General features: G+C 34.7%; 1 protein-coding gene across 1 annotated transcript; it reads right to left on the reverse strand.

Annotated features, from left to right (window-relative positions):
- Positions 1-8,415: 8,415 nt before the first annotated feature.
- LOC120015282 (probable voltage-gated potassium channel subunit beta) lies at positions 8,416-14,243 on the reverse strand. Its single transcript, XM_038867633.1, has 5 exons — positions 13,712-14,243; positions 12,861-13,056; positions 11,554-11,697; positions 10,553-10,717; positions 8,416-8,806 (listed from the first exon to the last, which is right to left on the reverse strand). Exons 1-5 carry the CDS (start codon positions 14,077-14,079, stop codon positions 8,693-8,695), a joined length of 987 nt encoding a protein of 328 aa, XP_038723561.1. The 5' UTR covers positions 14,080-14,243; the 3' UTR covers positions 8,416-8,692.

Below are 14,243 nucleotides of genomic sequence, written 5' to 3' on the forward strand. Positions count from 1 at the left end.
GATAAATGAACTCCTCCTTCAATATGCTACGAAATACTTTTCTTATCGATTTCATATAACCACTTGTATGATCGTGCCCTGTTCAATCAAAACACATAAAATTATAAAGATTTTACATGCTTAATATTCTTGAACAATGTCAGTGTTGATCAACTCATTGTTATTCTTTACATTCAAGGAATCTCACATAGTGTAATTCTAACTTGGATATGCCAACAAAGCCTAGCTGAGTTTAGATCCGTAAAGTAATTAAGAGACATGTTGTTTAGTTTGTTGTCTTTCTTTTTTTTGTTCCTCTAAAAAATGTTTAAAAGGCACATTTGTTTGTTATTTATATAAAGTAATAATCACCATGAATAAGTGTGTCTCTACATATTCCTAATTTATGTAATTGAATTATTATATGTGATTAATTTAATTTATTTATATAGTAAAACAATCAATGAACATAGTGGTTTTGTATTTCGGTTTGTATTTCAATTGGATTTCTATTGGAATAGTGGTCTTTGAAAACCCTTTAATAACACACGTTATCAACAATTATTGTAACCTTTGATTTTTCTTTTCGTTTGTACCACTAAAGACTAAAAAGCACAACTTAATCACTCATTTAACAATTATTATAACATTTAATTTTTACTTAGGTCAATAAAACTGCACAACTAAAAAACCTTTTAAATTTAATTAAATTTAATTAAAATTCCATGTGGCATCCATATATTGTATATAGAAGTTGATGTGGCGCCATAAAATCAGCTAAACTTTCTCTCAGCTTAAGTAATACATTTATGTATGTAGTAGATTAGAAATAACAATGTATGTCGTTGCCACGCGTTAGCTGGAGATTGGTTGTTTCTTGCAAGGTGTGGGGCCCAAATTATGTATCAGCATCGATTTTACGGCTCAATTGATTATAGCTTGGATTCCATACCACCGAGCATTGATTTTAAGCCTTGATTTAACTGCTCCAACTATGTGAAGAAGATGACGCATAAACCTTAAATATATGTTGCACATCAGTTTTTAAAAAATATTATACATTGACAAATAAGCATTTGTTGACTTGGAAGTCACATAAGCAACCACATAAGTATATTTTGACCAAAAATTTTTTGACTTAATGTCACATTAAATGGAATTCGGACCAATACTATTTGAAATCTATCTGGGTGATTAAATTATCTTATTTTGGAACATTAGATGATAACTCTGTAACAAAATTTCTTGCAATGATTAATTCATAACAAACCACATCTTTCGGTGTTATATAGTATAAATAATCGACAAGGAAAAAAAAAGAGAACGAGAAAGAGAAGAAAGAGAAATGAAGAATCATATGGAAGAAGATAGAGGAGTTATATTGATGGTACAAATATAATTGGACATTTTATGGGTGTTTAAATGTCCAACATTTTTTTAGGTGGACTTATATGTCCAAAAATCACTACTTAGGTATTAGCCTTAAATTTTTTCTTTTCTTTATCATCAAAGATTGGACAGGGCCTAGTGGCCCAAGAATTGTATATTCCATAAACACTTCACTTCGCTACACGTCACAACAATGTATGATCTTGCTCGGAGATACCAAGGGAGTTACACTTGAAACGATGTGTTTATGAAATAGAGGCACGTCTTCACTTGTTGTTCTTTTATCTTCAATTTAATCACTTCGCTACACGTCACAACAGTGTATGATCTTGCTCAGAGACACCAAGGGAGTTAGACTTGAAATGATGTGTTTATGAAATAGAGCAACGTCTTCACTTGTTGTTCTTCTATGGTAACTATCTTCAATATAATCTACAAATCCTAAAGAGAAAATCCAAAGCATTTGATGATCCTAACCAGTCTTTCTAGTCATTATAAAAAGGAAAAAGAAAACCTCTTTTTATTTGTTCCATTGACGCCATAAAGTTTTAATATTTTCTTCTGTTTGGGTCCCAACTACCATATTTAAGTACTATTTCTCTTAGTTTCTCATATGTGTGTATTTGATTTTTGCTCATCTAGTGTGTGTTGATTTGTTGAATTTGTTTTGACTACATTGATTTCTTTTGTCTGGAAATTGAAAATGGAGATAATTTAAAGATATCGATATGTTAATGAAATTAGAATTTCGATTTTGATTAGGAACTAGATTGTGTTCAAGATTCAAAACATGACATGTGAATATAGTTTTCTTTGCTTATCGATTGAAATGAATATGTGGTTATGTGATCATCTATGAAGATGTGATTGATTTCAAGTTTCCAACTATTCGCGAGTATAAAGTCATGTACTATGATTGTGAACAATTGTATTCATACATGAAACATTAGGCTAGAGTTTGAAGGTTTGATCATTTGTTAAAAAAACCAAATCATTAATTGATTGAAGTTGTTGTCTAAACAAATGTGAGTATCTTTTTTTCTATTTGCTTGATTGGAAATGATAGGTGTGGTATTTGTTTTGTATTCTCATTCTCCTTGTGACCATCATGCACTTATTTTTGAATTAATGAATTTATCAATAACTTATAAAAAGAACTTCTCATCTTCCACTAAAAGATCCATTTCTATTTTTTCATTGTTTTTAATTTCGAACGATGTATTTGACATGATGTTTTACTATTGATCATTTTCATTCATACATGAAAAGAGTTGCTTTGACATTTATTAGTGCTATTTTATTTACTTTTTTTTATCGATCCCTTGGACAGATATATACTTTTATATATTTACATAAATATCTACGTTGCTTCAAAAATCATATATTCACAATCATGACTTTTTGTTTTTGAACTTAAATGTTTTTCATTAAAACACCACCCTACTACCGCTAGATAATTTCTTAAGAGGTGGTGGTGTCTTACGAACCCAATTGTTTTTTATATTGACGGCTTACTAAGCCTTCAAAACAATCTTAGGATGGTTGTAACCGTTGAGTTTTAGTGTTGATAAATAGGGAAGTTGTTGTGATTCCACTCAATCTAAAAGAGGAACATTGTAATATTCATTTTAAAGAAATATATTTATGTATCCTGGCTTTATTGTGGAATGGATTTAGGCATAAATCGATGTCATAAATATGCATCTTCATGCATAACAATCTATATAGATTTTTTTCAGGTATAGCAGATAATAAAAACATTGTTCATTTCTTTGTTTTGTTAAGAGATAAAATTATTTTGTTTGGCAGTCATTAGTTCATTCTATGTTTACTTAGAATTACTTGCCAACAATTTGTTTCGGTAGATTCTTCTTTCTTTCCTTCAAACTAAAGACATGATGTTAATCATTTGATCTATTTGTGTCAAATTTTTTATGCATCTGTTTGTTTAGATTGTTGGAATAATATGTTCTCAATGGCTTATAGAAGGAATGATCATCGTTGTTGCTGCAACTTCACTTTTTTTGCTACTGTATTTATTTGAGAATTGATTGTGCACTTGGTTTTATAACATTTAACGCACAAATTGATTGTACTTCATTTTTTAGTATAGAATGGACACAGTTGCATGTTGCCTTATATTAAACGTCAGAAGATTATTGTAGGACAAAAATTTGGTGAAGATGTAGATAGAATCAACTAGTTTCCCGATAATATTTTGCATCATATCATTTCTTTTCTTTCAACTGAAGAAGCTGTGAGAACAAACATATATTATCAAAATGGTGGGGGAATCTTTGGATGTCAGTTACTAGCTTAAACTTTCAGACCATTGGTTCCTCTGAAAGTTGATGAATAATATGTTTAGTAATTTCGTCGAAAGAATACTTCTTTTACATTCCTCTGACAAGAAGGGATTGGTGCTTGTTTTACAGAGGCTAGAAGCTGGAGTTGAACACAGGTTCTATGTGAGACACATATACAATAACTTCTCTAAGAGCAACATAAGAGGCAACTCTTCAAGTGTGCAAAAGTAACAATACATCAAGACTTTCAAGCGGAGATGGAAAATATGAGGAGTGTGAATGAAGCAGCTTGGCTTTGGTTGCATGAGATCCAACCAAACTTATGGTCTAAGGCATACTTCATGACACAGTGCAAGAATGATGCAGTTCTGAATAACATGTCAGAAAATTACAATGCCAAGATTTTAGAATACAAAGATAAGTCTATCATCACATTGTTGGAGGATTTAAGGTTAGAAGCAATTAATAGACATGTCAAATTAAGGAGAAAAATAAGTATACACCAAGGAAGGCTTGTTCCAAGGATTACTGCCAAGCTTGAGCTTGAGAGGACAAACAGTGCTAATTGGACATCATATTGGTATGGGGACAGTGACTAAGAAGAGACCTAAATAGTTTGTTGTCAATCTTAAGGTCAGGTAATGCTCTTGTAGGATCTTTGACCTTACTGGCATACCTTGTTGTCATGCCATAACTACAATACGATATCTCCAACGAGAACTAGAGGACTTTGGTGAATGAGTGTTACATTAACGAAGAGGGCATATGAATTTTCTATGATGCCTTCCAATGGTGCTACACTGTGGCCTAAGGTTAGAGGTGACCCAATTCTTCCACCTAAGAATTTCAATGCACCTGGTAGTCCAAGAAAAGAAGAAGAAGGGACTTTGATGAGCCAAGAACACTAAGCAACTTGAGAAGAAGATATCCAACAGTCAGATGCTTCAAATGTGGAGTTTAGGGGCATAATAGAAGGACATGTAATAGACCATACATGAGGGAGGTATTTCTCTATTAAATTTCTTCATTAATTCATTTGTCAATTTAACTTACTAATGATCTTGTCTAAATTATGCAACAAATGCACTACTTCAGTCCTTACAAACACCAACTGAGAGAGGAGCACCTTCAACTAATCAGAGACATGTGGGTTCAAATGAGATAGGGCCAATTAGATCTGCACATGTGAGGAATAAAATAAGCGTGAGGAGGATAGTTTCACAACGGACAGTGCAAACTGCCACATCAACTTCCAAATACTCATCTATTGTTGCTGCAACTCAAGAAGGAAATAACAATGTTAGCAATAATGATTGGAGTTTGGCATGAACATGACTGGGGTTAATGATTTTGTTAATTAGAACATGAAGTAGGGCTTTTGTTTACTATTGTTAGTATCAAAACCTAAATTAGGACTAATTTTTCCCTTTTGAGAAATGTATGTTCCATTCCTGGTGATTTTGAGGAATGAAGTTTCATTGTTGGTGTTTTGTTATGCATCAAATTGTGTTTATTTGTGTTTGCTTATTTTGTGGATGAAGTTACTTTCAATGACTTGCATGATCATTATGTGATAGTTTCTTTAAGTGATTATTTTAAATTTAACTAGATATGGTTGTCCCAGAGGGGGTCTGTGAAATTACCAAAATATTCGAACTTCTATATATCATTGTGTTGATCTTGCTTGTTTATTTGCTTTTACCTGCTACTTGGTTTAAATTGCAGAAATTTCAAAACCTTAATCTGTCCGTGACTAGTAGACTGACTTAAACTTTGAATTTTGATATGAAATTTTGATATAGTGTTTATCAAGGTGTTATGACATTGCATATAAAATTTCGTTACATTTTGACATCATTTGATAGGTAAAAGTTTTGTTGCAAAATCTATGCGCTGGGTGTTTGTAAAATCTGTTTTACAATTCTTGATTATTTGATATTTGATCATTCACCATATTCTATCTGTAGTACCCGATTTTCGTCCGGCTAAAATACAAAAAAATACAAAAATGAGAAAAAACACAAAAATGCAAAAAAACACATTTGTTGTACCTATAAGCCCATAAATATTCTCTTTCTTGGATTCTTAAGCCCACAAATACTCATATCTTAGCCCAATTCATACCAACCTATGTTCAACATTTGTTGGCCCATTTCATGAAGAGCTAATTTGCTTGTGTCCACTACCATCTTGACCAATGCCTTGATTATCATTTGAAAGCCCACCACATGATTTGTCAAACTCATTACTATTTCCACCTATACATATATACACATATATGTATATCTCTCTTGACATCATTCCATGCATCACCATCATTTTAGTGCAAATTGATGTGCAACTCCACTTAAATTCAATGGTGGTGACTCCATTTACATTCAATGGTGGTGAATCCATCATTTTAGTGCAAATTCAATGGTGGTGAATCCACTTACTTAGTGCAAATTGGTTATTCAATGGTGGTGACTCCACTTAGGTTGCCATGGTTGGTCATTCAATGGATGGGTAGCTCCTAATTTCCTATAAATAGAGAGCTAAGGGAGAGAGCTAGAGGAGGAGAGCAAGATAGAGAGCTAGGGGAGAGAGCTAAGGGAAGAGAGCAAAAATAGAGAGCTAGGGGGGAAGAAAAAGAAAAAGAGAGAAAGAAAAGGGGAGAAACTTCTTGCTATCAAGTTCATCAATCATCAAGCTTTCCTGTTATTTTTTTTGCTACAACAATCTTCTCCAATGCGAGCCTCTACAATCAAGGACTTCAAACTGCAGGATTTTCAAGACCCTAATCTGTCCGAGATGAGCAGACTGCTTTAAACTTTGAATTTTGCTCTGAAATTTTGATATAGTGTTTATTGAGGTGTTGTGACATTGTATATAAAATTTCGTTGCATTTCGACCTCATTTGATAGGTGAAATCAGAGTTGAAAAATCTGTGCGCAATGTGTGGTTTGAAAATCTGTTTTGTGCAAATCTTGATTCTTTGATATGTTGTCATTTCAATTAAGGAAATCATAAGTTGATTTCATTTATCTGGATTATGGACCATATTTGATTTCATTTATGAATTTGCCATAAGTTGGCAATAATGGATTAAATTGGCAAATAACATTTTTTCCAAATAATCATTTACATCATAAGTTGGTATTTAAAATTAAACCTATCAAAAGTTGGTAGGGCATTTTATCATTCACACCATAAGTTGGTGTTCAAAATTAAACCTACCAAAAGTTGGTAGGGCATTTTATCATTTACATCATAAATTGGCAAATGACATTTTTTCCAAATAATCATTTATACCATAAGTTGGTGTTCAAAATTAAACCTACCAAAAGTTGGTAGGGCATTTTATCATTTACATCATAAGTTGGTGTTCAAAATTAAACCTACCAAAAGTTGGTAGGGTATTTTATCATTAACACCATAAGTTGGTGTTTAAAACTAAATCTATCAAAAGTTGGTAGTGTGTCTCCAAATAAAAACTATCATAAGTTTTTAGTAAAATTACAATTTTTTTTTTTAATGCTATCATAAGTTGATAGTATTCTTACAAATCTTTTCCCAAAACTATCATAAGTTGATAGTGTTATTTCAAACCTATTTCCAAATAAAAACCATCATAAATTGATAGTAATATTCCAAGCTTTTTTTCAAACACTATCATAAGTTGATAAGTGTGTTGAAAGTAATAATTCAAACTTTAACAATTACACCTTGTAAAGAGCAAGTTTCCATAAGATCATTTATACCATAAGTTGGTATTGAAAATTAAACCTACCAAAAGTTGGTAGTACATATAATCATTTACACCATAAGTTGGTATTTAAAATCAAACTTACCAAAAGTTGGTAGGGCATTTTGTTCAATAAACCATAAGTTGGTATTTAAATTTAAACCTACCAAAGTTGGCAGTGTATTCCCAAATAAAAACTATCATAAGTTGATGGTAATATTCCAAACCTTTTTTCAAACACTATCATAAGTTGATAAGTGTTATTTCAAACCCTTTTTCCAAAGCTATCATGAGTTGATAGTATTTTTCATACCAACCTTTTTCTCAAAATAATTATATCTTGCAAAGAGCAAGTTTCCATAAGATAGTCATTAGATTAATCCGGGTAACCGTTTTCAAACGGGAGTTGTGGGGTGCCTAACACCTTCCCCACACTCAATCGATCCCTGTACCCTTTTCTCTGGTTCGTAGGTTTTTTACGGTGTCCAATTGCACCTTAAATCAATTGGTGACGACTCTAAACATTTTTCATCCTCCAACGCCGGTCCGCGTCGTGATCCCGGTTGCGACACTATCACATCTTACATTGAATTGAATCTTGATTAGGATATTCATTAGAATCCAAATTTATGTGCTATTTATTAATTGACATTGATTTGTTTGAAATTGTAAAAAGGGATTCAAATTGAAAATTAGAGACACAATTCTCCATTTCTCCCCCCTCTTGTATTAAGCACAATCCCTCACACACACCACTTGATAGACAAAAGAGCCCATTCATTGGCCTCTTCCAAACACAAACTCGACAAGCCATTCATGAAACACAACAATAGATGGCAAACCCCATAAGATTTTATGCATTTCAAAGCAAGAATTGCGGGTCCAAGCCTTTTCTCGGAAGAAGGATTCAAACCTTCAACCAACAGTGTTGTTGAAGTTTCATATTATGAACAAGATAAGAAAGGGGAAAAGAAGAGAAGGTTAGCTGAAATAAAATAAATATTTCGTCCATCTACATTTCTTTGAACTTCCAATTCTCATAAATTTATTATAATAATCGACACCCTTCAGCTTGTTCCAATAATTAATAACATTTAAAAGTATTTCCCACGGCCAAATTCCAAGACAGAGTTCACCCCAGTCCAAAGCAGTAAAGCTAGGAAAACCCAGTTTATTATTCTCAAAGACAACGACAGGCAACGGCAACAGCCACAAGGAATAAGAATACTTTCCAGAAATCAAAAAGGAGTCTGGTGCTCAACGCATTATGAGCGAGCTGATGGATATCTTGTGCTTACCCAAATGAATCTGGACGTTTTGGCTTGGTTAGAACAACAGCCTCAATTTTCTCCATCACAGCAGGAGTCAATAATGGGATGACCTCTACAGCCTTCATGTTCTCCTGGATCTGCATGGTTGAAAACATTGAAGCATTTGTTAAAACAAAGACAGCCTACACGTAACCCCCCTAAGATTTTAAGCATTTGTTAAACAGTCAGGTGCTCACATTATAATATGCATGTTACGTGTAGTGCACACAAATGCAACTAAACAATGTGATTTTTCTCCTGTTGTTCTTTCTTTATTTGCTATAGGAAAAAAGAAAAAGAAAAAGAAAAGAAGAAGAAGTGATTCTGGACCAACAAACAAGTGCTCATAGAAACACGAAAAAAGTTTCTGCTCTGATGGAAGCTTCCACATGCAGATGAAAGTTCATCCCAACAAAACCAATTAAAACATTACTGCCCAACTAAGATTCCTAAACCCATCCCTATAAAAGAATCACAACTCATTATTCACCTCAAAGATGTCAGGGATGACCAATACAAAGTTTCATGAATTGCCTTCTTAATCTCAAAAAGCCTACAAAATCATCAAATAGTCTCTCTATGACCACCTTCGCTTCACCAATTTCTGTTACAGAGAAATAAATCTTCCTCCATTGCAAGCGCTTCTGCTAAAGTAGTTTCTATGATGCAGATTTATTCAAGTACCATGAGAAAGGAGGAAAGCAGTGACAGGAAAAAGTAGATGGAATGCTCATAATAGTATATAAAATACCATGTCATCATCTTAACGTAACAAAATACACACTATCAACAAGATTCCTAAACCAAACCACATTACACAGCATTAATACGTTTGGAAGCTCAAGTGCATAAATTTTTTTGGAATGGTTGTCACCCTTAACAATATCGATCAGTGATAACAAAGCTTGCTTCGTTTCAAGTGCTTCCACTACTGTTTGTTAAGTTTAAATATTATCAATAAAGTGAGGCCTATATGCCGCCTGCCGCCTCTCAAACAGTCTGCTACCTATCTTTTTCTAACAATTTCCATCTCTCCCTCTAAGTCTCTCTTTCGATCCAACAGTCTTCAATAGGGACTTCTATCTAGCTCCCCGTTGGTTGGGTTGATGTCAAGGCTTCTATAAGATAACTCTTGTGCTATCAGTATATGTGGAATATTTAACTCCAATGAGTCATCTTCTAAATAGCCATCCTCGTAGTTCCTTTATTATCTTTTTCTACCGATTTTTTCCTTCTAACTTGAATTTGCAGACATGTGCATAAGATGTGTGGATGCTGGTTCTACATCAAAACTAGCTGCTTCAGGACCATATTGACGAATGATTTAGTTAATAATCCTTTTTTCTTTTGGTAAGTATTAGTTAATAATCTTAAGGAATTCTTTTTCCATTGAGGTGTTGTGCCCCAGGGAGGTAATTTGGATGATACTTTAACACCCACACCCCCAGGAGATATGAAGCATGTAAAGGCTTAAGGAATTCATTTTTCATTGAGGTGCTGTGCCCCAGGGAAGTAATTTGGACGATACTTTAACACACACACCCCCCCCCCCCCCCCCCCCCCCGGGCAAGAGATATGAAGCATGTAAAGGCCAAGCACACTGATACAGCTTAGATGCTTAACACACATCCCTCACATATTCAATAAATGAAAAAGAAAAAGAAAAAAAAAAAGACGAGCATGTCAAGAGGAAGAAGAAACAAACACATACAAACAAACTGACTAATTTTAAAGAAATGTCTAGTTTCCACTTCACACATGTAACACATTGCAAACACGAAGTATAGGATCTCAAGATAGCTTCTCTACAAATATGTTAAGAGATATGACAGCTTTGGACTAACCTGAGACTCCTTCGTAGCACCAGTAATGACAGAAGAAACATTGGGATTAGCAGCACACCATGCTATTGCAAGTTGAGCTAAAGGCACACCCAGTTCATCAGCAATTGGTTTCAGGCCATTAACTTTTTTCAGCACATCGTCAACCAGTGATCGGCTTGCTAGATTCTGTAATTCATAAAGTCTTTAAGATTTTGCTTACGTGCTAATAGAAGTGAGTATAATTTAAAGCAAGTGAAAAACAGAAACTAAAAGATATTCATGGAGTTGAATATACAATTATACACAACCAAGCACAATGCCTACGAAGAAGAAAAACTAAACCAATCCAAAGACAAATTTCTAAAAAGCTAGATTCCTCCATGACTACTGGGTGGTTTCTCAGCTCATTCAGTAATGTTCAAATTCTCTAGGTTGAAAAACTAGGTCGAATGATCAATCTTGCCTCCACGGGTGTAGGAATTTAACAGCTGATGAAAGCAGTTATCTGTTTACTTTTGTGAAGAAAGTAGAAAATAACAAGAAAATACAATTTGGATCACGCACATAAATAACTTATGCCTCACGGGAAGATGAAATATTCAGTAACTTTAACATGCTACGGAAATGACATAAAGGAATTCAGTACATGCACCCATAACTAGATAGCATATATTCGTAGTTAATATATTAAATTATTAATTACATATGTGCCTGCACATGAACTATGAAAAGCGAAAAAGGAAAAAATTATTCACAGGATGGATCAGAAATCGTACTGAACAATGAAACAACATTGGTGCAGGCTCTTAAGCAAACATAATTATCACAAGAAACTAGCACTTACTGCATGAACCACATTTTTCCTTTACTAAGTTCTGATTATTCAAAACAGCAAGGAACCAGATGGTTTAAAATTGAAGTAAGAAATATATGGATTGACACAACAGGACGAAAAAAATACAACTTTTGGAAGATGTATATTTAAACAGGTAGATACAAAATAACAGAACAAAGAATTCTACCTTGTAATTCTCCAATGCAAAGCGGCTATCAGCTGGTATGTTTCCCTTATTGTATTTTCCAGTAAGCACTCCAGACGCAAGTGGACTCCACGTAGTAAGGCCTAAGCCATAGTTGCTGTACAGTGGGAGATACTCTGATTCAACCTGCATACACAAAGAACATGACATAATCATAGAAATAGAGTGAACAATTAAGGGCTGTCGGTTTTTATACACGGACACAAACACACGCCTCTGCACAACAAAGGGCAGTGCATTCATTTTTAAGTACTCAAAAGCACCATCGATAGAGTGACACTGTTCACATTCATCAGTAAGATCAATAATTTTTTGTGGGCAACTTAAAGATTGTCAATTCTTTCTGTCTTTCTCCATTCTAATTCAATTTAGTTACACTTGTGCGAGGCATCTCACGTTTTTATTTTAAATTAAAACAGTATTCCATACTTCCATAAATGTAATATGGTGCCAAATACGTACTAGAATTATCATAAGAAATAAAGAAAGAGGATATCTACTTTTAACCACAAGCAAAATAGCAGCACTAACAATTAGAAAATGTCCTCACTATGGTAATAGAGGTTCAAAAGATCAATCATAGATAAGCAATCAGCACCACTCTGATTTAATGCCAAGACAGAAAATTGGAGGCTGTTACAGACTAAAAGGAAAGGTCAAATTTCTGGGGACCACACAAGCAGAAACTATAAAGTTTTATTATGTCATTCAAAACATGTTCATCTTGAGCCTGAATATTCGACACAAAGGAGGAGTTCAAGAACGTGCCAAAAAAATTACATTGAAGCACAAGATACAAAGGTTTAAAACACAAGCCAAACTACTGAGTAAAATTCAAATAAAATTATTTTTCTCGAAGAACATAAGCTGCTCAATTCATGAAATCTCATCGAATATACTAAGTCATCAATCTCTTAAGCTTTTCTTAAAATCAAGGGTTGATCTGAAATCAACTCATAAGACACTTGGGTCACTCACAATTACTGAATGACAGCCAATTTGCTAACATCAACCCCAAGAATTCACGTAAACCTCTAAGGGATCAATCTCCATCATGCAACAAACACCATTACAGTTCAAAATTCCCAAAGGTCCACAAAGCCGGACTCAAAACATAAAGATAGTTACATCAATTTGACGCACATGATGCAGAAACAGCTGCAACAAAGGCCAAAACTCAATAAAACCCAATTTATGCAGAGATATATATTTAACAGAACTAAGTCTGGACTTACAAAGGAGACCCCACAAGTGAAAACTAAAACTATGCGTGGAAAAAAAGTGTTCACCTTGTGCCGAGACAATAAATTATATTCTGGCTGCTCCACAACTGGCCCAATCAAATCCAACCTCTCCGCAATCCCCCATGCTTCAGTGATCTGCTGTGCTGACCATTCACTAGTCCCCCAGTAGAAGGCCCACCCCTTATCAATCACATGATTCATTGCCCTAACAGTCTCCTCAATCGGTGTTGATGAGTCTGGCCTGAGACAGTTAATCACGTGACACAATCAGTTGTATCATACGGTAACCAGAACCAGATGTTTCTTCAAAGACCAATTAAGAGATCAAAAATTGACCAGATACGCCTAAAATAAAAACACTATATAATCCAAAGAATCCCTCAACTAGAAACAAGTTTCTGTTTTTCCTTCAAAAAAAAGAATACAGCCATTTTCTCATTTCAACAGCAGAATCAGAGGATAGTACAGCGATGAAAAGCACACATTCTATAAACACACAAATGAATAACAATACACCACACACACCCCCCCAAGTGAAATAACAGCAGAATCAAATTCTATTTGCAGTAACCCAATAAAGTTGTTCTTATCCCATAGACTGCATCAAGTTCAGTTTATATTTTATACAAGAAATTTTACTGCAGCTGCAAAATTAATCAACCGTGGCCATCAGGAACGAAAAAAAAAAATAACTCTTCAACATAAACGATGATCAAGGGGGGAAAAATTTTCCACTAGCCACTAAAGTTACCATGAATTGTTTTTTTTCCCCCTTAAAGTTAGTGGTTGAGATCAAATTACACTCTTAACTAGAAAACTGATGGTAGAAACAAAACGACCAAATCAAATCACAAACCACAATCAACAACAGCAGTAGCTATATCGAGTGGATTTACCTGTGACAGTAGATGACATCGACGTAGTCCATGTCTAGTCTCTTGAGGGAAGCCTTTGTGCCCTCAACGATGTGCTTTCTAGAAAGACCTTTGTCGTTGGGTCCTGAGCCGCCCCAGAAGATCTTGGTGGAGATGACGACATCTGATCGCTTCCACCCGAGCTCACGGATGGCTTGCCCCATGATCTCCTCAGCGCGGCCATTGGCGTAGACCTCGGCGTTGTCAAAGAAATTGACACCGTTGTCACGGCAGCACTGCAAGAGCGACTTTGCCTCTTTCACATCGAGTTGGTTCCCGAAGCTCACCCAGGCTCCATACGAGAGCTGGCTCACCTTCAGCCCCGATCGTCCCAAGTTATTGTACTGCATTTTCTTTTTCACTCTCTCTCTCCCTACTCGATCGACTTGGTTGTTGATAGAGTGAGAAAGGACAACGTGAAGTTCAGACTTTAAAGAATGCGTGCTTGCAGAGTTGCAGGGGAACTAAAATGGAGAAGGAGAGTTCAGGTGGTATGATTCTATTCGGCCAGTTG

Source organism: Tripterygium wilfordii, chromosome 14 (genome assembly GCF_013401445.1).
Source record: "Tripterygium wilfordii isolate XIE 37 chromosome 14, ASM1340144v1, whole genome shotgun sequence".
NCBI lineage: Eukaryota > Viridiplantae > Streptophyta > Magnoliopsida > Celastrales > Celastraceae > Tripterygium > Tripterygium wilfordii.